Source organism: Rhinolophus hipposideros, assembly GCF_964194185.1.
Source record: "Rhinolophus hipposideros genome assembly, chromosome: 8".
Lineage (NCBI taxonomy): Eukaryota > Metazoa > Chordata > Mammalia > Chiroptera > Rhinolophidae > Rhinolophus > Rhinolophus hipposideros.
This window is the reverse complement of record NC_138054.1, coordinates 5,230,695-5,256,964: the sequence shown is the minus strand read 5'-3', so window position 1 is coordinate 5,256,964 and position 26,270 is coordinate 5,230,695. Positions and strand designations below refer to the sequence as shown.

Sequence of the window (26,270 nt, the reverse complement as noted above, 5' to 3'; positions counted from 1 at the left end):
GCACATTAAAGTTTTAGAAGTACTGTCTTATATTACACATATATCTTAAGGTATAATTATATTACATGAACAATGAAGAAACAAGAAGCAGAATTATAGACTAATCCCTCCTATCAGAATACCTCTTCATCTTATTGTTGGTTTTGTTTATTCAGGCCATGAGAGTTTCAAAACAGGTCATCAGAAATACAGAGAAAGAAAAGCTCCATGCTGTTAATGCTGAAGAATGCAGTGTCCTCCGGGAAAGATGGGTGTCAGACGAATGCATAAATGCAGCCATGAACTTCTTATCCAGGAGAGCAAAACTGTGACAACTACTACAGCGAAGTTAAGAAGGGACATGCTATGACTTCTGATTTCTAATATTTTAACTAAATAAACCTCACTGTGCCTTTTTCTGGGATAAAACATTGTTTATGATGATTATATTTCACTAGAACCCTGATGAAAAACAAATTATGTCAAACAAGCTTTAAGAATTTACATAGGTTTTTGGTAACGGGGAGTCTTACGTCTTTTGACATGAGTCGTTGTTGCCAGGAACACTGAAACATTGTGCCAAGGGCCCTGCTTTGAAAAGCATTCATGGCATTACAAGCTGAAGTCATGTTCTCAAACTCCACTATCGCACTTTGCCGTCCACAGAGGTTGACTGACTTAATTGGGCCAAACACGGACAGCTTCTGGATTATTGAACGAAGATCTTCTGTGGGTTGCATGTTCTTTTTCAGCCACCTAGCCAGGAAACAAATGGAAGCAGTACTAAGAATCTTAATTTCATTTTTCCCCCTAATTTAATAAAAAGGCATGGAGGGAGGATTGGGTTATTTCATGGGGAAGTAATGTTCTGTATCAATAATTAGCTCCTTATTTATTATATAGTCTTCATTCTTGTTGAACTTGGTATTTTATAAAAGGCATACCAGCAAGCTGCCTTAACTCTGAAACTCTCTTGTTTTGATTTCTGCCATATGTATCAATTGAAAAGGGTGAGGGCATAACTCCAGTGGCTGCAAAATTGACATAAAATATTTTGCCTTTCTAAACATCCTCCCTTTTAAAACTTTCCTTCAAGCATCAGCATCCAGGTAGCCAACCCACCAAAACTCTGTAACTTTTTAGTTCTTAATTTTTTATTCCAATAATCCCAATCCAAATGTTCACACTTATAGGAAATACATGAATAGTAATAACTATTAATGCTCATTGAGCACTTACTGTTTGTTACTATTGCTAACTGCCTGTAATCACATTTTATTCTCAAAACACAATGCAAAAGTTAAAAATGAGGTAGGTACTGTTGCTGCTACCATTTTACAAGTAGGGATCCAGAAGCATAGAGATCTAAGTAGCTTTTCCAGAGTCAAACTCCCATTGCACTATGTCACTGTGAGACAACTACTGCCTATCCTTCCACGAATTTCAACTTAAATCAACAAAAATATGAAAAACAACTACTTGAGCATGCTGAAATTAAAAGCAGTTGGGTGTGTTGGGGTGTCAATATGGAGAAGCATCTGCACAGGAATGAGTTTATCAGACTGGAAAATAAGGAAACAATTGCTGAGATGTTTCCACTGAACATGTGATTTATGCTTCAAAGGCAGAAAGACTTACTGTGGAGCTAAATAAAATTTGAGGTAAAGAAAAGGATCTAACCAAGAAAAGGATCCCCTAAGGGCTAAAGAATGAGAGGAGAATCACAAAGCAGAGAGAGTCCTTCCCCTAATTCTCTGTAGTGGAGGGTAAGAGGGGCAGAAGCAACATTGGTACCCAAGAAGCCACTGCCTCCCCCCCTCCGTTGTGAGAGACCCTCGTATCTGCGGTAGAGAGGTGCCTAACAGCACAGAAGTGCTATTGGCCATTCATAACAAGGGGGCAGTTCTGTGGGCTTGTGAGTCTGGCTCTCCCCTGGCCTGCACATCTCCCCACCACAGTGGTGATATCCCAAAACCAAGGTGACACGGCATACTGGGGAAACCCACTACCCTCTGACCCAGTAGTCAATTTCAATGAATAAAAGTCATACCCCTGCCACCATGATCCCGTGAGGCACAAGCAACACAGGTGAGAGAAAACAAAAATTTGCACTATAGCGTCATCTACCAGAAATCAAAAGAAAGACATAATTATCAGCGTGCTGAATTGTTAAGATCAAAACAGTAACTAAACAACAGCCCAGTACTACAAATGTGTCAGCAGAGGAACAAAGCATCAAGCAACATGGTAACAAAAAATGACAAGCCTCCAGAAACCAAACTCAAAGTCATGGAAGACTGTGATTTAAATGACAGAGAATTCAAGATAGCCATTACAAGGAAATTCAGTTAGATAAAAGAAAACTCAAAAGGTGATTCCAAGAACTCAGGAAGAAAATTAATGAATATTTTAGGAATTAATACTTAGCAATACTTCACTAAAGAGACTGAAACTATAAAAAAGAACCAAACAAATTCTGGAGCTAAAGAATGCAATAAATGGAAGAGACAGAAGAGAGAATTGACAAACTTGAAGATAGAAACCTATAAATGACTCAGAAGAAAAGAGAGAACTAATATTTTTTTAAACAAAAGAACTCTATGAAGAGAGGGAGAAGAAGAAGAAAGGGAGAAGGGAGAGCTTATTGAAAGAAATAATTGGTGAGAACTTCCCAAACCCAGGGAAGAAGCTAACAAACCACCTAATTATCTTAATGCAAAAAGACCTTCTCTAAGACATATATTTATTATATTATATTATTATATTATATATCAATTAAAAGTTAATGATAAAGAAAAAATTAAGAGAGCTGGAGGGAAAAATAAAAGCAGTAATCTACAAAGGAAATTCCATCAGATTTCTCAGCAGAAATTATAGGATGGGAGAAAGTGGAACTATGTATTCAAGATATTTACAGTGGAACCCCCAGCCAAGAATAATATACCCAATGACGTTATCCATTGGATATGAAGCAGAAATAAAGGCTTTTCCAGACAAACAAAAGCTGATGGAATTTACCACCACAAGAACTGTGTTACAAGAGATGCTGAAAGGAGCTCTTCTACCATAACCAGAAAGACAAAAGTATACAAAATTTTGAACTAGGTGACAAACAGAAGCAGAAAAATTGCAACTCTATTTCAGAATAGGGTAATAAATAATTATAACATAAAGGTTAAAGGGAAAAAGCATTGGAAATAACTAAAGGTACTGCAATTTGATAACAAGTGCACAACATAAAAACATAATTTGTGACAACAAAACATAAAAGGGGAGTAGGAAAAGGACTGAACATGTATAGGTGAATGCAGATAAGATGCTATCAGAAGCAAAAGGATTATCTATGAGACATTTTATATAAACTTCATGGTAACCACAAAACAAAATTCCACCTGAGACACAAAACACAAAAAAGAGGAAATGGAGAAAAATAGCACAGAAAATCAACAAACTAAAATATCAGACAGAAACACAAGGGAAAGAAAAAATGGAAATACAGAGAAACCAGAAAAAAAATAGATAAAATGACTGCAGCAAGTCCTCGTATATCAATAATCACCTTAAATGTAAATGGACTAAACTTACCAGTCAAAATGTACAGAGTAGCTTGGTGGATTAAAAAACAAGACCCAATTATATGCTGCCTTCAGGGGACATATCTCAGCTTCAAAGAAAAACAGGCTCAAAGTGAAGGGGTGGAAAATGATACTTCAAGCAAATGGCATCCAAAGAAAAGTGGATGTAGCCATACTGAGACAAAACAGATTTCAAGACCAAAAGAAAAAAAAAAGTAACAAGACAAAGATGGACATTTTATAATGATAAAGGGGACAATCCTTCAAGGCATAAAAGTTATTAATGTATATGTACCCACCTTAGGAACACCAAAATATACAAAGCAATAATTAAAAGACCTAAGGAAGGAAACGAACAGTAATACAATAATAGTAGGGGACTTTATTACCCCATTAACATCAATGGATAGATCATCCAGACAGAAAATCAACAAGGAAACATTAACATTAAATGACATATTAGAACATATGGATTTAATAGGTATTCATAGATCTTTCTACCCCCAAATGACAAAATACACATTCTCCTCAAGTGCACATGGAACATTCTCAATGATAGAACATATGTTGGAAAGTAGAACAAATCTCAGTAAATTTTGGAAGATTACAATTATACCAAGCATTTTCTCTGACCACAAAAGGATGAAACTAAAAGTCAACTGTAAGAAGAAAGCTGGAAAAATCACAAGAGAGGTGGAAATTAAACATGTTACTAAACAATTATTGGGTCAAGGAAGAAATAAAAGAAGAAATCAAAAGATACATAGAGACAAAAATAAAAGTATGACTTACCAAAATTTTTTTGGATGTAGCAACAGTGGTGCTAAGAGGACATTTTAGAGCAACACAGGCCTATCTGAAGAAAAGTCTCAAATAAAAAATCTAACATTACACCTTAAGGAACTAGAAAAAGAACAAATGAAGCCCAAAGTCAGTAGAAGAAAGGCAATAATAAAAATCAGAGAGAAAATGAGTGAAATAGAGAATTAAAAAGCTAGGAAAAATTAATGAAATGAAGAGTCAGTTCTTCCAAAAGAAACAAAATTGTCAAATCTCTATCTAGACTCACTAAAGAAAAATGAAATAAGATTCAAATAAATAAAATCAGAAATAAAAGAGAGGTTACAATGGATACCACGTAAATATGAAGGATTTTACAAGAATAGTATGTAAGGCTGTATACTACCAAATCGAACAATCTAGAATAAATGGACAAATGCTTAGAAGCATACAACATTTCCAGGCTGAATCAAGAAGAATTAGAAAACCTGAATAGAATGATCATCCATAAGGAAATTGAAGCAATAATCAAAAACCTCCCAAAATAGGACCAAATGGCTTCACTAATGAGTTCTACCAAACATTCAAAGATTTAATACCTGTCCTTTCAAATTTGTACAAAAAACTGAAGAGGAGGGAATGCTTTATAATTCACTTTACAAGACCAATAATACCCTGATAACAAAACCCGGCAAGGACATCAGAAAAAAAAGAAAAATTACAGGTCAATATCTCAAATATAGATGTAAAGATCATCAACAATTGTAACGGTGACACTGTATTTTCTATTTTGAGATTTAAATCTCTAATGTAATTCAATTTAACAGCAGTTTAGCTTGGAACTTTTTGAAAGTTTTTCTTTTCTTTGCTTCACTTTCCTGCCACCAAACCTTAATGATTCTGTTTACTATACATTTACTATGCAAACCAATTTCAATGGTTCTGTTTACTCCAAATCATTTGCATACCAGGCTCAGGCTCAATGACCCTGTTTCCTCAAGGAAACCTCCAGGACACTGACTTGAAAGAAGTTTTTACTTCTACATAAAATCCACTCCTATCCCTGAAAAAAAACAGCCTCTGGGAAGCACCTTTTTCCAGGAATTGCTGGACCAACAGCCCCTTTCCTTTGTTCTGCCTCTCTTTAACTGCCTATAATGCCTTTTGGCCATGCTGGGAGGTGGGCAGATGTTTTTTGGACATGTCTGGGAGTCTGCTATACTCCCAGAATGAAGGCATTCTGAATAAACCTGCTTTTCTTTCTACCAACCTCACCTCTCAAGTTTTGGCTTTTGTGCAGCAAGCAGCCGGATCTCTAACATGGTAGTGCCATTACTAGCAAATCAAATATGACAAAACATTAAAAGGATATACACCACAATCAAGTGGGAGTCATTGCAGGGATGCAAGGATGATTGCATCCACAAATCAATCACCAACATTAACAAAATGAAAGATAAAAATCATATGATCATGTCAGTAGATGCAGAAAAAGTATTTGATAAAATGCAACATATATTTATGAAAAAAAAAAACCCTCTTAATAACATGGGTATAGAAGGAAAGTACTTCAACAGAAAAAGATATGTGACAAACCCTCAGCTAACATCATACTTAATGATGAGAAACTAAAACCTTTTCCTGTAAGGTAAGGAACAAAATAAGTATGTCCACTTTTGCCATTTTTTTCGCCATTGTTATTCAACATAATAATGAAAGTCATAGCCAGAGCAATTGGACAAGAAAAAGAAATAAAAGGCATGCAAATTGGAAAGGAAGAAGTAAAACTCACTATTTGAGGATGACATGATTTTAATATATAGAAAACTGTAAAGACCACCAAAAACTTATTAGAAATAATAAAGAGATATAGTGAAATTGCAGGATACAAAAATCAATATACAAAAATCTGTTCCATTTCTATATACTAACAAGGAAATACCAGAAAGAGAAATAAAGAAAACAATCTCATTGCAATCACAATGAAAAGAATAAAGTACCTAGGAATAAGCTTGACAAAGGAGGTGAAGGGCTTGTACGCTGAAAACTACAAGACCTTGTTGAAAGAAATTGAAAAAGACACAAAGAAATGGAAAGTGATTCCATGTTCATGGATTAAAAGAATGACATTGTTAAAATGTCCATAAAGCAATAAACGGATTTAATGCAATCCTAGTGAAAACTCCAATAGCCCATTTCACAAAAATAAAACAAAAACCCTCAGATTGGTATGGAACCACAAAAGAGCCTGAATAGTCAAAGCAATCCTGAAGAAAAAGAACAAAGCCAGAAGTATCACTCCCTAATTTCAAAATATACTACAAAGCTACAGTCATCAAAATAGTATGGTGCTGGCAGAAAAACAGACACATGGATCAATGAAACAGAACTGAGAACCCAGAAATAAACCCACACGTACATGCGCAACTAATTTATGACAAAGGAGCAAAGAATATACAATGGAGAAAGGAAAGTCTTTTCAATAAAGTGTTGGGAAAACTGGACCGCAAAAAAAAAAAAAAAAAATCTAGACCACTATCTTATACCATACACAAAAATTGACACAAAATGGATTAAAGACTTGAAGACTTGAATGTAAAATCTGAAACAATAAAATACATAGAAGAAAACATAGGTGCAAACCTCCTGGACACTGATCTTAGAGGTGTTTTTGTGAATTTGAGTCCTAAGGCAAGGGAAACAAAAACAAAAATAAACAAATGGTACTACATCAAACTAAAAATCTTCTGATCAGCTAAAGAAATCATCAACAAAACAAAAAAGCAACCATCTGAATGGGGAAAGATATTTGCAAATGATCTTTGATAAGGAATTACTATCCAAAATATATAAAGAACTCATATAACAAAAAACAATCTGATTAAAAATGGGCAGAAAATCTGAATAGACATTTTTCCAAGGAAGTCATACAGATGGCCAATGGGCATATGAAAAGACGTCCAACATCACTAATTATTATGGAAATGCAAATCAAAACCATAATAAAATATTACCTCACACTTGTTAGAATGGCTATTATCAAAAAGACAAGAAATAACAGGTATTGGAGAGGATGTGGAGAAAAGGGAACCATCGTGCACTGTTGGTGGGAATGTAAATTGGTACAGCCACTATGGAAAACAGTATGGAGCTTCCCTTAAAAATTAAGACTAGAACTACCATATGGTCCAGCAATTCCTTTGCTGGGTATTTACATGAAAATATGAAAACATTAATTCATAAAGATATATGTACCCCTATGTTCATTGCAGCATTATTTATAATAGCCATTAAGTGGAAATAACCTAAGTGTCTGCAGAAGGATGAATGGATAAAAATGTGATATATATAATGGAATGCCATTTATCCCTTAAAAAGATGAAATATTGCCATTTGTGACAGCATGGATAGATCTTAAGCATCCTATGCTAAGCCAAATAAGTCAGACAGAAAATGACAAAAATGGTATGATTTCACTCATATGTTGTAGTCACACAACAGCCTAGCCGTCTGTCCCCCTGTACCTTTCCTTAAGGAAAGAAGAGTCTGTGGGACTGTGCTTCTCTGGGACTGAGTTTATTACATCTTATGTCTCTCTGTCTGGTCTCCAAAAGAGGGTCTGCAGCCAATGACAAGTAAGATTCCCCATGGGGGTAACAACTCAAGCCAGACAGGACCCTACAGAGACCCCCGATGAGCTGCCTTATGAGATTTGGGAAAGGGCCTTGCCTCCCTTTTCCCCATGCTTGAGAAAAATTGCTGCTGACTTGCTGCTCTCTCTCACCTAATTGTGAGAGAGGTCTTTAGAGCGATAAGATCAAGCTCTTTCTGCTCAGCTCAAGGAATTGTTTCACCACGAGAGACCTTGCCCCCCAGGGAGGTGCATACCGCACCTTAGTCATCATGGGACTATATGCTTCTGCTGTTTTGGGACAAGTAGTTTTGGTTTGAGATAATTTTCTGACGTAGTGAAAGAGTTTCACAGACTGTGTCTAAAACAATGCCACTTCCTTGTATGTGATCAATAAAAGCCATCAGTCGGTCTGATTTGGGGCTCCAGTCTTTCGAGACTGCAAGACCCTTGGCCCTCTGAGATTTAACCGCATTGAGTCTCTGCTTCTTTCTTAAAGGTAACCCAAAGCTGCCTCTTCTCGCATCCCCACAGCCTGTGTTGCGCTGGAAGCGACAATATGTGAAATATAAAACAAAAAATAACAAATGAATTAAGAAAACAAACAAAAACAAACTCATGGATACTGAAAACAAAATGGTAGATACCAGAGGGGAATGGGGTGGAGGAGGTATGAATTGTATAAAGGGGGTCAAATATATGGTAACAGAATAAAATTAGTCTTTTGGCAATGAGCACAGATATTGAATTATAATATTGTACACCTGAAATTTATGTTATTAATGTTACGTCAATAAATTTAATTAAAAAAAGAAAAACACACCTGAAATGATTAAAACTATATGAATTCAGCAGAGAAACACAAATTATAAAAAGAGAACAAAATAAAAATTAGAATGCTGAACAATTAAACAATTAAATCTAAAATTAAAACAAAAATTCTCTGAAGGGAGTTGTTAGCAGACTTAATGACAAAAGAAGGATTTGATGAACCTGGAAGATAAATCAATAGAAATTAAACAATGTGAAGGATAAAGAGAAGAAAATATTGGGAGAACATAAATAGATTGACATCTTGACATCGGCAAGATGGAACACTAGGAAGTTTCAAGCCCTCATTTCTCCCATAGAAACATGAAATGAACAATGATAGAAACAAGTCTAACATCTACAAGTGAATGTCCAACCAAGAAAAAAAATCACATTAAAAATATAGGAAATTTGTGGCATTTTTATTTGCCATTGGCCCACCCACTCCCTTGCATGATGTGGTTGGAAGGAATTAACGTAATTCCCAGACCCCTCCATTAGGATGGAAGGAGCAGAGTGGAAGTTGTTTGCAACATTCTGGCCTATCTGTAAGTTGACTGTGGGACTGGTTGCTCTCTTGCCTCACTCATGTTTACACAGGAAACATCGGCATAGTTTGGATCTCAGGTTAGAAGTCACAGAAGGCAGCGGCAGGCAATGAAACACATGAAAAGTACAGCTGATTGCAGATCTGTGGATGTGTAATGGTGACACTATCTCTTCAATTTTGAGATTTAAACCTCTAGTGTAATTCAAGTTAATAGTAGTTAAGCTTGGGACTTTTTGAAAGTTTTCCTTTTCTTTGCTTTACTCTCCTCACGCCAAACATTAATGATACGGTTTACTATACATTTACTATGCATACCAGTTTCAATGATTCTGTTTACTCCAGACCATATGCCAACCAGGAGCAACAACTCTAGTTCCAGGAAGGAAACCTCCAGGACACTGATTTGAAAGAAATTTTTACATCAAGTGTAAAATTCACGCCTATCCCTGAAACAAACCAGTCCCTGGGAAGTACCTTTTTCCAACTTCCCCTTTCCTTTGGTCTGCCTTTTCTCACCTGCCTATAAAACATTTTGGCCAAACTGAGAGGAGGATGGCATGGTCTTTGCACAGGAGTCTACCTCCCTCCCAGAACGCCAACATTTTTTAATAAACCTGCTTTTCTTTCCACCACTCTCTCAAGTTCTGGCATTCGTGCACTGAACAGCGAAACCTTTCACACAGTAACAGATGTAGGGGAAGATATTACACAGAGAGGAATAAAATAGACCATTTAAGGCCCTAAGAAAAATCTGGAATGAGACTGTTTAGGAAATAAAGGAATCTAAAAGCATCTGCAGGAAAGTTTTTAAAAAGATAATAAAGCATACACACCGACTCCGACAGAAAGTATGCCCAGAAAAGAGCTGAGAAGTCCTGGTCTGATCTTAACTCATGGGTTCACTAATTTAAAAAGATGACACACACCAGCGTGCAAACACCAGGAGAATGGGCTCTTCTTTTCCCCTCAAATGTCCAATATTCAACTAAACATTATAAGGCATTCAAGGAAACAGGGAACTAAGGCTCACTCAAGGGAACAAAATCCCCACAAAAAGTCCCTGAAGTAGCATAAGCATCAGTGTTACTAGCAAAGACTTTAAAATAACTGTCAGATATGCTCAAAAGAGCTAACGTGAAACAGAGAAAGAGCTAAAGGAAATCAGGAAAATGATATGTAAACAAATAAGAACATCAACAAAGATGGAAATTATTAAACAAATTCTGGAGCTAAAAATTACAATAACTGAATTAAAAAATTCACTAAAAGGTTTCAACAGCAGATTCAAAAAGGTAGAAGAAAGAATCATCAAACTTAAAGAGAGGTCATTTAAAATTATCAAGTTCAAGGAGCAAAAAAAGAAAAGATTGAAGAGAAGTTAACAGAGTTCAAGGAACTGATGGGATACCATTAGGCAGATTAATACACGCACAGGTGAAAGAAGAGGGGGAGAGAAAAGGATAGAGTTTCTATTTGAAAACATAATGGCTGAAAACTTTCCACATTTGAGGAAATACGTGGATATACAAATCCAAGAAGCTTGATGAACTATAACCAGGATATATATAAAAAATCTACATTGAGACACCTGTCAAAAATAAAGACAAAGAGGAAAACAACTTACCACATACAAGGGATTGTCAATAAGACTACCAGCAGATTCTTTGGCAGAAACCTTGCTGGCCAGAAGGCAGTGGGATAATATATTTAAAGTACTGAAAGAATAAAACAATTGTCAACTGATTACATCTAGAAAAGCTGTCTTTCAAAAATGAGGGGAAAATTTAAGAGATTTCTATACAAAATCTGAGGGATTTCTTTACCACTAGACCTGCACTATAAGAAGTGTTAGTGAGTCCAAGTTGAAATTAAAAGATGCTAGATAATAACTCAAAGCCACATGAAAATATAAAGTGCTCCAATAAAGGTAAATACATGCACAAACATAATTTATAATACTACAATTTTGGTTTGTAACCCCACTTTCATTTTCTATAAGATTTAAGAGAAAAATGCAATCTATGTTAATGGGTATACAATGTATAAAAATGTAATTTGTGGCATGAATAACATATGAAGTCAGACAATTAAGTTCGTGAACTCATCCTGGAAAAAGTGCTACATACCTCATTGCTAAATATCATTATGGTCATCTTCGAAGTACTTCCCTTGGGAAGCTATGCACTGAGGCCAGTGCCTAGTCTACCATTCAAAGCCATGTTGGAACTCTTTTCTGGAATGGCCATCAGAGCTGTCATCATATTACCCTTGATGTCCTGAATGTCATCAAAATGTCTTCCTTTCAATGTTTCCTTCATCTTCAGGTAAAGAAAGAAGTCATTGTGGGCCAGATCAGGTGAGTAGGGAGAGTGTTCCAATACAGTTATTTGTTTACTGGCTAAAAACTCCCTCACAGACAGTGCCGTGTAAGCTGGTGCATTGTTGTGATGCAAAAGCCATGAATTGTTGGCCAAAAATTTAGGTTGTCTAACTTTTTCAGGCAGCCTTTTCAGCACTTCCAAATAGTAAAACTTAGTTAATTTTTTGTCCACTTGGTACAAATTCATAATGAATAATCCCTCTGATATCAAAATAAGTTAGCAACATCATTGCAACAAATTTGTGAACTTAATTGTCAGACCTTATAAGCAGAGAGCAGAGTTGTAAAACAGTAGTTTTTGGATGCAATTGAAGTTAAATTGGTAACAATTTAGAATAGATTGTCATGACTTTAGAATGTTATGTGCAATCCCCATGGTAACTACAAAGAAAACGTCTATGGAAAACACACAAAACAAATGAGAAGGGAACCAAAATGTGTCACTACAAAAAAAAATCAACAGAACTCAAAGGAAAGCATAACAGAGAAAATGAGGGACCAAAAAAAAAAAAAAAAAAAAAAACGGTATATGAAATACAAAAAACAAAATGGCAAAAGTGCTTTCCTATCAGCAATTACTTTAAATGTAAATGGATTAAACTTTCCAATCAAAAAACACAGATTGACAGATGTATAAAACAATCATGATTCAACTACACACTTCCTATAAGAGTCTCATTTTAGATCTATGGACATGCATAAGTTTAAAATGAAAGGATGAAAAAAGATATTCAGGCAAATAACCAAAATAGAGCAGGGATGGATATACTCATATCACACAAAATAGACTCAAAATTGTTGGAAGAGTTAAGGACATAATATAACAATAAAAATGTCAATCCAGCAAGAAGATATAAAAATTATAAACATTTACACACCGAATATTAGAACTCTAATATGTGTAAGCAAACATTGAAAGAATTGAAGGGGGAAATAGTTCTACAATAACAGTTGGAGATTTCAATGCCTCACTTTAAATAGTGAATAGAAAACCAGACAAAAGGTCACTAAGGAAATATGACTTGAACAACACTATGAACCCACTGAACCTAACAGACATATACAGAACAACCCACCTGACTGCAACAGAATACAGTTTTTCTCAAGTATACATGGAACATTCTCTGGGAGAGATTATATTAGCACAGAGCAAGTCTTAATAAATTTAAAAGACTGAAATCATATAAAAAGTATTTTCTATTCACAATGGAATGAAACTAGAAATCAATAACAGAATAAAAACTGGAAAATCTACAAATAAGTGGAAATTAAGAACACACTTTTATGCAATCAACAGGTTAAAGAAGAAATCACAGGGCAATTAGATTATGTCTTGAGACAAATTAAATGAAAATAACATACCAGATGAAGCAAAATCAGTGTTAAGGGTGGAATTTATAGCTGTACACGCTCACATTAAAAAAAGAAGAGTCTTAAGTCAGCAATCTAGCTTTACACCCCCCCAAAACTAGAAAAAGAACAAACTAAATGGAAAAGTAACAGAAGGAAGGAAGGGAAAAATTAACATTAGAGCAACAGTAAAATATAGATAGAAAAACAATAGAGAAAACTAAGGGAAAAAAGACTTAAAAAACTGAAATCAGAAATGAGAGAGAACATTACTACCAATTTTACAGAAATATAAAGGATTACTATGAACAACTGTATGCCAACAAATTGAATAACATAAAATGAACAAATTCCTAGACACACAACCTACCAAGAAGAATGAATCATAAAGAAATGAAACTTCTGAATAGAACTATAATTAGTAAGCAGATTATATCAGTAATTAAAAACCTCCCAAAGAAAGGCCCCGGATCAGTTAGCTTTACGGTGAATTCTATGAAACATTTAAAGAATTAGCACCAATACTTCTCAGACTCTACCACAAAATTGAAGAGAAGGAAGCACTTCCTAACTCATCCTATGAGGCTAACATTACGCTGCTACCAAAGCCAGACAAACACACTACAATAAAAAGAAAACTACAGACTAATATCCATTATTGATATTGATGAAAAAATCCTCAACAAAATCTAAGCAAACACAAATACAACAGCATATTAGAAAAATTATATACTATGACCAAGTAAGATATTTTTCCTGGAATACAAGGATGGTTCAACATATGAACGAACATCAATCAATGTAGTATATCACATAAGGGAAAAAACACATGATCATCTCAATTGATACAGAAAGAGCATTTGAGAAAATTCAAAACCATTTCATGATAAACACACTGAACAAACTAGGAATAGCAGGGAACTACCTCAATATAATATAGACCATATATGAAAAACCTTTTTTAACACTTAATTTTTTTTTAAATATGATGCAGAACATTTTCAGTGAATAACCTTAATTCTAGAGGGGAATTTAGAGGGGGAAGTCAGTGGCCAACTATTCCAAGGCTAACCATGTCATGCAGTAACCTTTGAACCATACTACCTCTGGAATGTTAAATATATCTATTGAAAGGTTTCTGTGAGTGTATTTCTCACCTTCACACTCAGAAAACACTAGAGATAAGCACCCCAAAGATGACATCTTTCCAAAACTGAAACCTTTCCTTCTGAGACCAAAAACAAGACAAGAATGCCTGCATTCACCACTTCTATTCAACTTAGTACTAAACATTCTAGCCAGAACAATTAGACAAGGGGGAAAAAAAAGACACTCTGGAAAGGAAGAAGTAAAATTATCTCTGTTCACAGGCAACGTGATTTGTATATAGAAAATCCTAAAGATTCCATCAAAAAATGATAGAATTAACAAATTTACCAAAATTGTAGGATGTAAAATCTACACATAAAAATCAGTTGCGGTTCTATGTACTAGCTATGAACAATCTAAAAGGGAATTGAGAAAAAACATTCCATTTACAATAGCATCAAAAAGAATATGCTTAGGAATAAATTTTACCAATGAGGCAAAAGATTTTTACAATGAAAACTACAAAACACTGATGAAAGAAATTAAATAAAACATAAATAAATAGACAGATATACCATGTTCATGGATTGGAAGACTTAATAGCGTAGAGATATTAATACCACCCAAAGTGATATACAGAATCAATGCAATTTCTATAAAAACCTAATGGTGTTTTCTTTTTTGCAAAAATAGAAGTCACCCAAAAGTCATGTGGAATTTTAAGGAATCCCGAATAGCCAGAACATTCTTGAAAAAAAAAGGTTGGTAGACAAACTTCCTGATTTCAAAACTTACTACAAAATTACAGTAATCAAAACAGTGTGGTTCTGGCATAAAAGCACACCTATAAACTAACGGAATAGAATAGAGAACTCAGAATAAAACTTTGCATATGTGATCAAATGATTTCCACAAAGATGCCAACACCATTTAATAGGGAAAGGATGGTCTTCTTCATAAATGATGCTAGGAAAATTGGATATCCATATGCAAAGAAAAAAGTTGGAATTTTTTATTGTTATTGTTCTAAAGATAGGTTTATTTCTTGACTTGCATCCTTTACCACGAACTCTTTAACTAAAACAAATATAACCAAACTTTTTCACATCCTTTCAATTAAATCATGCTTTCATCATGTTTCTGCTACTTCTATTTTATCTACAAAAACATGTATATTTCCATTAAGTTATACATTCTACATATGAAAATTGATATATTCTGATGTTAGGATTAATTCTGGAAAAAATTTTATTATTAAATATATTGGGGTGACAATGGTTATTAAAATTACATAGGTTTCAATTGTACATTTTCATAATACATCATCTATATATCACATTGTGTACTCACCACAGTTGGACCTTTACTTTACACCATACACAAAAATTAACTCAAACTGGATCAGACCTAAATGTAAGAGCTAAAAGTATAAAATTCTTGGCAAAAAAACATAAGATAAATACTTCATGACATTGGATTTGGCAATGATTTCTTGGATATGATACCAAAATCAGAAGCAACAAAAGAAAAAAAATAGATGAATTGGAATTCATCAAAAATTAAAAACTTTGTTCATTAAAGAAAATTATCAACAAAGTGAAAACCCACAAAATGGGAGAAAATATTTGCAATTCATATATCTGATAAAGGATTAATATCCAGAATACGTAAAGAATGCCTGCAGCTCAACAACACAAAATAAATAACTCAATTTAAAAATGAGAAAGGACACAGTGACCTCCATGGTCCTCCAAATCTGTCTCTGTCTTCAACCGTGTTTGGACAGAACAGACCCCTTTCTTCAGCCTCCGACTAACCTCCAATCTCTTCCAGTTGCAACCTTCAGAACCATCTCAGTCATCCGTAGCCCCCAAGGCCAGACAATACTGGGGTTTTTTTGGTTTTAATTTTATTGGGGAAGCAGAACAGGACTTTATTGGGGAACATTGTGTACTTCCAGGATTTTTTCCAAGTCAAGTTGTTGTCCTTTCAATCGTAGTTGTGGAGGGTGCAGTTTAGCTCCAGGTCCAGTTGCCATTTTCTAGTTGCAGGGGGCGCAGCCCACCATCCCTTGCGGGAGTTGAACCAGCAACCTTGTGGTTGAGAGGACGCACTCCAACCAACAGCCATCTGGGAGCTCAGCGGCAACTCAGCTCAAGGTGCGTGTTCAATCTTAGTTGCAGGGGGCGGAGCCCACCATGACTTGTAGGAATCGAGGAATCGAACTGGCAGCCTTGTGGTTGAGAGCCCACTGGCCCATGTGGGAATCCAACCGGCAGCCTTCCGTATTAGGAGTGGAGCTCCAACTGCCTGAGCCTCCAGCTGGCCCCCAGACAATACTGTGTTTTGAGCTTAACTCCTTATTGCCGAGCAACCATGAGCTCCCACGTTCATCAGAATTATTCCACCGAGGTGAAGGCCCCTGTTAACTGCCTTGTCAGCCTGCATCTGCAGGCCTCCTACACCTACGTCTCACTGGGCTTGGATTTCAACTGCAAAGATGTGGTTCTAGAGGCCATGGGCCTCTTCTTCCACGGGTTGCTGATGAAAAGCGTGAGGGTGCTGAACATCTCTTGGAGATACAAAACAAGCATGGTGGCTATACCCTCTTCCAGGACCTGCAGAAGCTTTTCCAAGATGAGTGGGGTAAAACTCAGGATGCCATGGAAGCCACCTTGGTCATTGAGCAAAACCTAAACCAGGACCTTTTGAACCTGCATTCCTTGGGTTCTGCCCACACAAGCCCCCAATCTCTGTGACTTCCTGGAGAACTGCTTCTTAGATGAGAATGAGAAACTCATCAAGAAGATGGGCAACTACCTGACTAATCTCCACAGGCTGGCTGGCCTGGCCCGCAGGCTGGACTGAGTGAGTATCTCTTTGAAAGGCTCCCCCTTAAGTATGAGTAGGAGCCTTTGGAGCCCAGAGGCTTTGAAGCACCCCTCTGCATCCCTCTGGCATTGGGCTTCTGCCTGAGACTCTCCCTGCAACCAGTAGGCAGCCTTCTAACCACCCTGGAGCTCTATCCCATGCCGTGGACCAAATTGAAATGATAAAGATTTTTGAAGCAAAAAAAGAAAAACATAAATAGAAAATAAAAATGGGCAAAGGACTTGAATATACATTTATCCAAAGAAGATATACAAATGGCCAATGAGCACATGGAAAGATTATCAACATCACTAATCATTAGGAAAATGCAAATCAAAACAACGAGATAATATTTCAAACCCATTAGGATGGCTATTATCAAAAACAAACAAACAAACAAAACAAAAACTCAGAAAGTAGCACATATTGTCAAGGAATTGAAAAATTGCAACACTGTGTGTATTGCTGGTGGGAATTCAAAATATTAAGCATAGAAATATCATTATGATCTAGCAATTCCACTTCCAGATATATACGCAAAAGAATTGAAAGTAAGCACTCAAACAAATATTTGTACATCCGTATACATACCAGCATTATTCACAAAATGTGGAAGCAACCCAAATGTTTATAGACAGATGAATGTATAAAACAAAATGTGGTGTACACATGCAATGAAATATTATTCAGCCTTAAAAAGTATACATGCTACAGCATGGAAGAACCTTGGGGGACCCACATGCCTTCTCTTATCTCGATGAGTTTTCTCCCAATGAGGGCTCTTCCAGACACTTGGGCTGTTTGAAAATGGGGTTCATGTGCTTTGATACAGAGCAATGCTTGTTTTTATGCTTGCTATCTAACTCAAAGACAATATTAAGTCATTTTTTTAGCTAAGTCATAAAGAGAGTTTGTGATCACCCTGTATATCAGTAAATATGTCTGCATAGGACAGTTTAGACACCTACCTGACAACTATAGTTGACATTGAAGAATATTTTATGTTTTTATTCAACAAGTGGCATTTCTTCCACCCATTTTCATTGTTGATGGTTTTTCTTTTCCACAGGGGCATATTGCTTGGCTTTGGGGTCAGATTAATCTCCTTTGGAAACTGATGTCTTGCTAAGATCCTTTCTAAGCCAGAGAGTTCAGAATTCTCACCTAGTAGTAATAGAATAAGCATTACTGTAATTCAGTGTTCCTCTTCATTTTTGCATAGCAAGAGTAAATAACATGACATTAATTTGAGAAAGAATATTTATGCCACTTAATAATTGTTATTTAGCTCTTCTGCTCCTTCACTACAAAAATATTACTGAGCAACGTTTAGACTTTAGCCTGATCCTAGACATCTAATAGATGCCCAGTGAATGAATGAACGAGCAGATATGCTCGTACCACACATATTGAAGGTTATTTGTACAGTTTACGCATTATTCTCAAACTAATGGCAAATTACTGTCATTACAATTATTTTATTTTCAGAGATATCAATGACATTCTTCATTTACATCACATACACTGCTTCACATTGACTTCAATTGGCCCCTAACCAAATTACCCATCTGCAATGAGACAAAGAGCCTGCCTCAGAATGTAATTCAATACACTTTCCTTCATCAAAACAGTCCTGCTACAAAAAAAAAGAAAAAGAAAAAGAAAGAAGACAGAAAAGAAAGGAGGGGGGAAGGAGGGAAGGAAGGAAGGAACGAATGAAGGAAGGGAAGAAGGGAGAAGAAAAAGAAGGAGGGAGAGCGGGAGGAAGAGAGGGAGGAATGAGGCAGAGAAGAAAGGAGGGAGGGAAGAAGGGACGGAAGAAGAAAGAAGGAAAGGGTCAGCTGAACTACATAATAGCTGAACTATTTAGTGACATAGTTGACTTATATTGTAGTGTAAGCTTCTTATCTCTGCCAGCTGGTGCTTGCAGTCTACACTGTGAGTAGCTCAGCAATCCGTTTAGGTGTATTAGAGAATAAAAGAGCTGCCATAAACTAGTGCAGGAAGAGAAGCTGAGCGTCAGAGAGATTCAGGGTGACCCTTCATAGGAATTAGATCAGAACTTGTCCATCCCCTGTTGTTTCTCATGCTGAACCACTGACGATTCCTGCCAGACAGGGTAATAGGCAGAGACCCCCAAAGAACAAAGAACTGGCTCGAGGCACCTCAGCTTGGCAATCTAAATGATATAATGACTTAATGAATAGCTTGATCCTTACAGGCCCCCCAACCACTCCAAGTGAGTGAAAAACAGGACTGGAATCTGGGGCTCCTGCCCAGTGGTCAAGGCCTGGCCCAGACAGCTCCCACACACTGCTCTTAGTAGCAGTTTATTAGCTCAGTGAGCACACAGCTGGGGCACCCAGAAACTCTCACAGGTACACTCAAACAATAGGAAAAGCATGTGCTTTGTTTTGGTTGTCAGAATTTCATAGCTAAATTTAATATTCAACTAAATTAATCAACCCAATTCAGGTATTTGGTGACATCCAGTTAAAATAAAAATTTTTTGCCTCAAAATAATTTTTTTGATTGTCTTGTTGTATACACATATTTTGTGTATACAGCATTGCATACTGCCTCGTATAATTTTTGTAAGCAACTAGGGATAAATTAAAGAGAATAATATTTACAAATTTTCACGTTCTCGAGTATGATAAGTATATTTAGTACTGTAACCAAAATGAGATAAAAACTCAGAATTCACTTTGAATATTTAATTGGGTCATACAGCTCACCTTATTTGAAATTATAAGCAAGTTCCCTGGTTTTGAAAGAAAGTACAGTAAACATAGGGACAGCTCCAGAAATTATTGGAAGTAAAAAACTATTGATTGTCAATTTATAGATGACATTTTGGAGATATTGAACTGTAAGTTGCTTGGATGTTTTTTGTTTTTAATTTCTTATTTCAATGTGTGGAATGCAATACATGGTTGATGGATAAATGAACAGATGAATGGATTGATAAATTAGTAATCACAACACAAATCAGCATAAATAAGGTATATAAACCAGTACACAAGCTACTGCATGTGTGTGTGCTTGTGTGTTGTGTGTATTTACTGTGTTTCCCCGAAAATAAGACCTAACCGGAAAATAAGCACTAGCATGATTTTTCAAGATGCTCGTAATATAAAATAAGCTCTAATGTGTCTTTTGGAGCAAACATTAATATAAGACCCAGTCTTACTTTGGGGGAAATATGGTAGGGCTTATTTTATATTACGAGCATCCTGAAAAAATGATGTTAGGGCTTATTTTCTGGTTAGGTCTTATTTTGGGGGAAACATGGTACCAGAGACAGTAAAAACAGGTAACTTAAAACTTTGGGCTGTAAGGTGATTTGTTACTTTTGCACCTCAGAATTGTCTTCAATGTATGAACAAAAGTCATCGATTTGGTGGCCATTAGTCAACTGCAAACGTGTGACCAGCACACACTGCTTCTCGAGCTGCCCACTAGTCTCCTCTCTAAGGCCACTCACTCTGTGGAAACCACTCTTCCTGCTTGCTTCACCTCTCCCTGCACTTCCCTACCACCCAGTTAAGTATTTGGGGAAGAGGGAATAGAAGCAGTGAATTAACCAAGGGAGGTATCTTCTTAAGCATTAAAAACAACAAAAAAAAGCTATAAACTTCCTCCCACTTTCTACTTATTGGTTTGGTGCTGCTCGGTCATTTAGGAAAGTGATATGGAGAATGTATTAAATATCATAAAGCCAGTGGTACCGAGATCTCAGCATAGCCCCTTACATTGCTGTACTGGGGCTGGGGTGGGAAGAGGGAGGGAACGTCTTGTAGAGTCTTATGATGTTTTGGGGACAATTTTCTGGACAGCAGTATATCTAAATACTTATATGTAATGGATCCTCATTTCTCAGTTTTATGTTGTCCTTATGATTTAACTTCATTGTTATTTAAAGTAGAGAGGAAAACCTGGGTTTTTAGCAATAAATTTTTAGTTCTTTTTTTCTTTCTTTCTTCTTGCAATGGCTCTGAGTAGCAAATACAGGCTAACAAAAGGAAAGTTCCCATGCAGATGAAGAGGCAGATGCCAGGGGAAGGATAAAACCCATTTTGAAAGTCAGATGAAATTTCTATACAAGGAAGGCGTTAGATATGGTAGCAATGTAACATTGGTATCCATTCTCTAATTCATAATCTGATGAAAGAAAGTGTGAGAAATAGGGTCATCCCTTCAGGATGCACCTTCAAGGCAAGCACTACACATTTGGAATGGAATTTGGGAAATGAAGCAAACATTTGAAGTGAAGAAGTCAGGGCGTCAAAGGCTAATGTCCCCTCAGTGACTGAATCCTGCCTTAAGGTTGCAGGTCCTTCAAGGAACAGACTTGGAACACAGAGGTGACATTTCTTCCCCCAACACCATTCACCTCAGCTGCAGTGCGCATGTTTTTAAACTGGCTTCCAAGCACAGCAGACAATGATGGTTGCCAAGTCCCTTGGAAACAAAGGCCCAGACAGTATGGGCAGCAGTTTTATATGCCTGTTGTTTGCCAAAGGTGTATCAATATCCATCAGTATCTAACTGGGCAGATAAGGGAACAGAAGATAAATCATTTCTTCAATCTCACATGAACACTCACTGCATTTTCAATTTTAACATCACATTTTAATTACAAGAATACATGGAGAGATTTCCACTAGGATACATAAAATCAAACAACTTAAAGAAGTATACATAGTCAAAAGGAAAGTCTTCTTTCCTTCACTTTCTATTCTTTCTCCAGATATAGCCACTGTCCTGAATTTGGTGTGTCTCTTTTCAGAACTCTTTTCTATATATTTACATACATATTTGTATGTACAAAATATGGTCTTCTTCGGACATAAATGGAATCCTTGTTTCTTATTTTGCAGTTTATTAAAACTCTACAGTGTGTTCTGTAGATATTTTAATGTTAACTTTTTAAAAAATAGATTCCACAGTATGGGTGTATCAGTTTATTTAATCATTCTACTATCAAACGACATTAGGCTGTTTACAGTTTTTCACCTTTATAAATAATGCTTCAACACACAACTTTGTTCACACACCTGTGTGCACAGGTGTGAGTATTTCTCTAGAACACTAACTAAAAGTGGAATTGCTAACTTGAAGAACATGTATATGGAAGGGCGTGTTAAAATATGAATTTTTCTGTTGTCTCTATTTTGTCCTAAGGCCACACAGTCTGAGAAAAATTCAGTAGGTGCCAGGTACCCATATATGTACAACATACTTATCTATATAAGAAAAAGCTAAACATTCTTCAAGGCAAGTGAAGTTTTCTTTAGGCAAAGTTACTGTAGTGCTATGTACTGTAGCATCTTCCCTGGCAAATGAAGGTACTGGACTATGTCCACTAATGCCTCATTTATTAATTTCCTAGGGCTGCCAATTACTTTCCTAGGTCTGACAATTAAGTTTGAGAACTCATCCTAGAAAAAGTGTTACATACCTCATTGGTGAATATCACTATGGTCACCTTCGAAGCACTCCCCTTGGGAAGCTATGCACCAATGCCAGTGCCTAGTCCACCCTTCAGAGCCATTTTGAAACTCTTTTTCTAGAATGGCCATCAGAGCTCTCATCGTATTACCCTTAATATCCTAAATGTCACCAAAATATCTTCCTTTCAATATTTTCTTTCTCTTCAGGTAAAGAAAGACATCATTGGGGGCCAGATAAGGTGAATAGGGAGGCTGTTCCAATAGTTATTTGTTTACTGACTAAAAACTCCCTCACAGACAGTGCTGGGTGAGCTGGTGCATTGTCATGATGCAAGAGCCATGAATTGTTGGCGAAAAGTTTAGGTTGTTTTCGTCTAACTTTTTCACGCAGCCTTTTCAGCACTTCCAAATAGTAAACTTGGTTAATTGTTTGTCCAGTTGGTAAAAATTCATAATGAATAATCCCTCTCATATCAAAAAAGGTTAGCAACATCATTTTGACTCTGGATTTGAACTGACGGAACTTTTTTGGTCGTGGACAATTGGCTGACTTCCATTGTGCATTTTGACTCCTTGTTTCAGGGTCCTATTGGTACACCTATGTTTCATCACCAGTGATAACATGGCCCAAAACATCATCTTGCCTCTCCAAAAGGTCTTGGCAAACTTCGACTCTCCTTTGCTTTTGTTCATCGGTGAGTTCCTTCGGGACCCTTTTTTCACATATCTTTCTCATGCCAAGATTTTCAGTTAAGATTTTCCTAACGGTTTCTCTATATATGTTACTTGGTCTGCTATACTTTTCACAGTCAGTGACAATTTTGACATACAATTCGATTAATTTTTGCACTGTTTTCATCAGTTCTGCTTGTTACTGGCCTCTTTGACCTCTCTTTATCAGTGACGCATTCTGTCCCCTCAGAAAAACGTTTAATCCACTTTTACACTGCCTTTTTCTTCATGGCATTATCCCTATAAACTTGGACTAACATGTCCCTGATTTCACTTCCACTCTTGCCAAGTTTAACAAGAAATTTAATGTTTGCTGGTTGCTCTAATTCAAGTCCAGACATTCTCGACAGCACACAAAAACATGCAACAACAATAATGAACGCCACTCAGGAAGACACTGCCACACGTCGACATGAACACAGCTGTGAGACACTGATATACCATGGTTATGATATCTTACTGAGCTGTTTGTACAGTGCTGCCAATGTAAGTGCACGGTGGCAAGTTTGCAAACTTAATTGCAGACCACAAAATGGGTTACTTAAAACAACAAATTTAATGTTTCACAGTTCTGGAACCTACAAGTCTAAAACCAAGGTATCATCAGGGCCTTGTTCCTTCTGAAACCTCTAGGAGAAAATTCTTCCTTGCTTCTTCCTAGTTTCTATTGTTTGCTCACAGTCCTTACTTTCCAGACTGATAAATCTCCAATCTCCAATCTCCAATCTCTGCCTCTGCTGTCATATGGCCATCTTCTCCCTGTGTGTCTCTATCTTTTTATAAGAACCAGTCATATTGAATTAAGAACTCACCCTACTCCAGTGTGACTTCAATTCAGTTACATCTGCACCTCTATAAAGACGCTATTTCCCAATAAGGCCATATTCTGGAATCACATTCTGGAGGACTAGGGGTTAGGACTTCAACATATCTTTTTGAGAAACACAATTCAGTCCCTAACACCTAGAAAAGTCTATCAGTAAGCGGTTAGGACCACAGTCGCCTGTGGCCACAGAGAAAAGAAGCCAGTGTTGGAAGCCAGTTGTACTTTCACCAACTGGGTAAAGATATGGAGGGCAGGGGTTCAAAGCTGTATGTGAACCTCCTGGAAAGTAGTTGTTTTTGAATCATCTTGAGAAGCATTTCAAGAGGGTTTCATCCAAAGGGTGAGGCAATCTCTGTTGAAACAGGACGGAAGTGTACCATGCCAAAGCTGGGGAGGGGATGGAGCTGGAAGAGGGGAAATATCAGCAGGAGTCTGTCAAGTGAGAGACCTCCAGCAGCAGGAAATCACCGAAGAACCCACAAAAATGCCCCAGGAATGAAAATGTCAGCTTTGAAAGCTGCCACTCCCAGAGTGCTAGAATGACAGACGACAATTTATTTCACCAGTCAAGGAAAAGCTTTTCAGTTCCTCCCACCGTCACCTTCGTCAACCAAACTATAGCCAGTGAAGGAGCACACAGAGCAAGAAAAAGAACTACACTGCCAGGCCTACCAGAGTGGTGGGGAGGAGAGAGGTTTTAAATTGGATAAGCGTATAGAGTTCAGATGTGAATGAACTTTTTATTATTTAAATATGGCGAGGAAAGTTATGAGATATGCTTGTGATGTCATCCAAAGGTGATGAGTGAAGATCCACAGAGTGGGCCGGAGGGGAAAGTTGTGAGGAAAAAGAAAAGTATTTTCTGCCTCCTCTTTACCAAGTTCAACTCATTTAATAAGCCAGTATCATACATTTTAATTTTGACAAGACTTTGGAATTATCTTTGAAAAAGCCTGAATCAGTTAACATGCCATCGATTATGAGGGTATTTATGTCCCCACAGGTTCATCGTTATCGATCTTTTATATTTGACCAGTATAATGACCTAAGAACATCCTCTTGATTTATCTTTTACTTCCTTGATTACTGGAGTGTTTGAATATCTTTCATGTTTGTTGATGATTTGTATTTCACCTTGTGAATTGCCTGTCTGTAACATTTATCTAGTCTATTAAGTTGCTTATATTTTTATTAATGATTTTATGTAATTTTTAGTGTAATAAGGATATTAGTATTGATTCACAATATTGTGGATTTGAAGATTAGAGATTGATCAGAATTCAAATGGACAAATTTGTCATAATGTTTTAAAATCATTACTCCAATACCTGACTTCTTACCCAAAACTTGTGTCTTAATCACTGTGGCAGCTGCTATTTTGCTTTCTAAGTTCATAGGCACAAGTGGCTACCATCTACCTTTTGTCTTTCACTTAAGTGTGAACAATCCAGAAGGCAGGCTACACTCAATTTTGCAAAGCAGTCCAGTTATCAACTGCCTTGATGGAACTTCAGGAGTGACGGGCTTCTTCAAACTGCAATAAGTGAAAGTTGCGTGTAATCCTCAGGGGAGATACCCAGCTCCTCTCTGTGGTTGTACAATCCTGGCAATAGGAGGAAGGGGTAGGAAATGGAGCAAAGGAATAAACTTCAACACTTGACCTTCAACTTAGATGTTCTCTCACTAATCTTAAAATCAAATCTAAAGCTAAAATTGTAAATTTAGTGGTATTTCCAACTTAGGCCCCTTTCCATCTTTCCACAGGTATGCTTTGGCTAAAGAAGAGTGACAGACATATCTTGATTCATAAAAGGCACGTAAAGAAGTAATTGTGAAGTCAGTGCATGAGTAAATTCCACAGTAAGCTCTGGGAACATGAGCCCCTATAGCATGATCAGTATCGATGGCGCATGGGTCTCAAGGACTGAGCACACCTGCAATGTAAAGAATAAGTGTTTACTAATGGCTGAAAGAAGAGGCAGCTTGTACCAAGATAAAGTACGTGCTTACTAAAGGAATTCACACACCTCCTCCCTCTATACACATACATTTTTTTTGGTCCTGTTCACTCTTATAGGAATAAAGCATCTCCAGCTGATGATTTGGAAGCAGCTTGTGAAGGTTAGATAGTGTCTCAAAGGTGTGACGCAGAACTTCAGGATGGTCATAGTTTTTAGGTGTCTTAGGTTTGTCAACAAGTGAAAGTTTCAGTACAATTTGATTGTTTTGGGCTGTTTCCAT

At 36.7% G+C, this 26,270-nt stretch overlaps 2 protein-coding genes and 1 pseudogene across 13 annotated transcripts in view; 2 read left to right on the top strand and 1 right to left on the bottom strand.

Moving 5' to 3' along the window:
• ECI2 (enoyl-CoA delta isomerase 2) overlaps positions 1–934 on the top strand; it is a 37,697-nt gene extending 36,763 nt beyond the window's left edge. For all 11 annotated transcript variants that reach the window (XM_081057075.1, XM_081057076.1, XM_081057073.1 and 8 more), the window contains one exon: positions 156–934. In XM_081057075.1, coding sequence (XP_080913201.1) covers positions 156–311 — 156 coding nt within the window. In that variant the 3' untranslated portion in view covers positions 312–934. The remainder of the gene's footprint in view (positions 1–155) is intronic.
• On the bottom strand, positions 462–26,270 carry LOC308500949 (testis expressed protein 56-like; the record flags this gene model as incomplete). The annotated part of the gene is made up of 3 exons (XM_081056443.1): positions 462–735; positions 17,984–18,179; positions 26,078–26,270. The coding sequence occupies 3 exons, from the start codon at positions 26,268–26,270 to the stop codon at positions 462–464; spliced, it is 663 nt and encodes a 220-aa protein (XP_080912569.1).
• LOC308500897 (ferritin light chain-like) lies at positions 16,521–17,053 on the top strand (annotated as a pseudogene). The gene has a single exon. The product of its transcript is annotated as a ferritin light chain-like (transcript).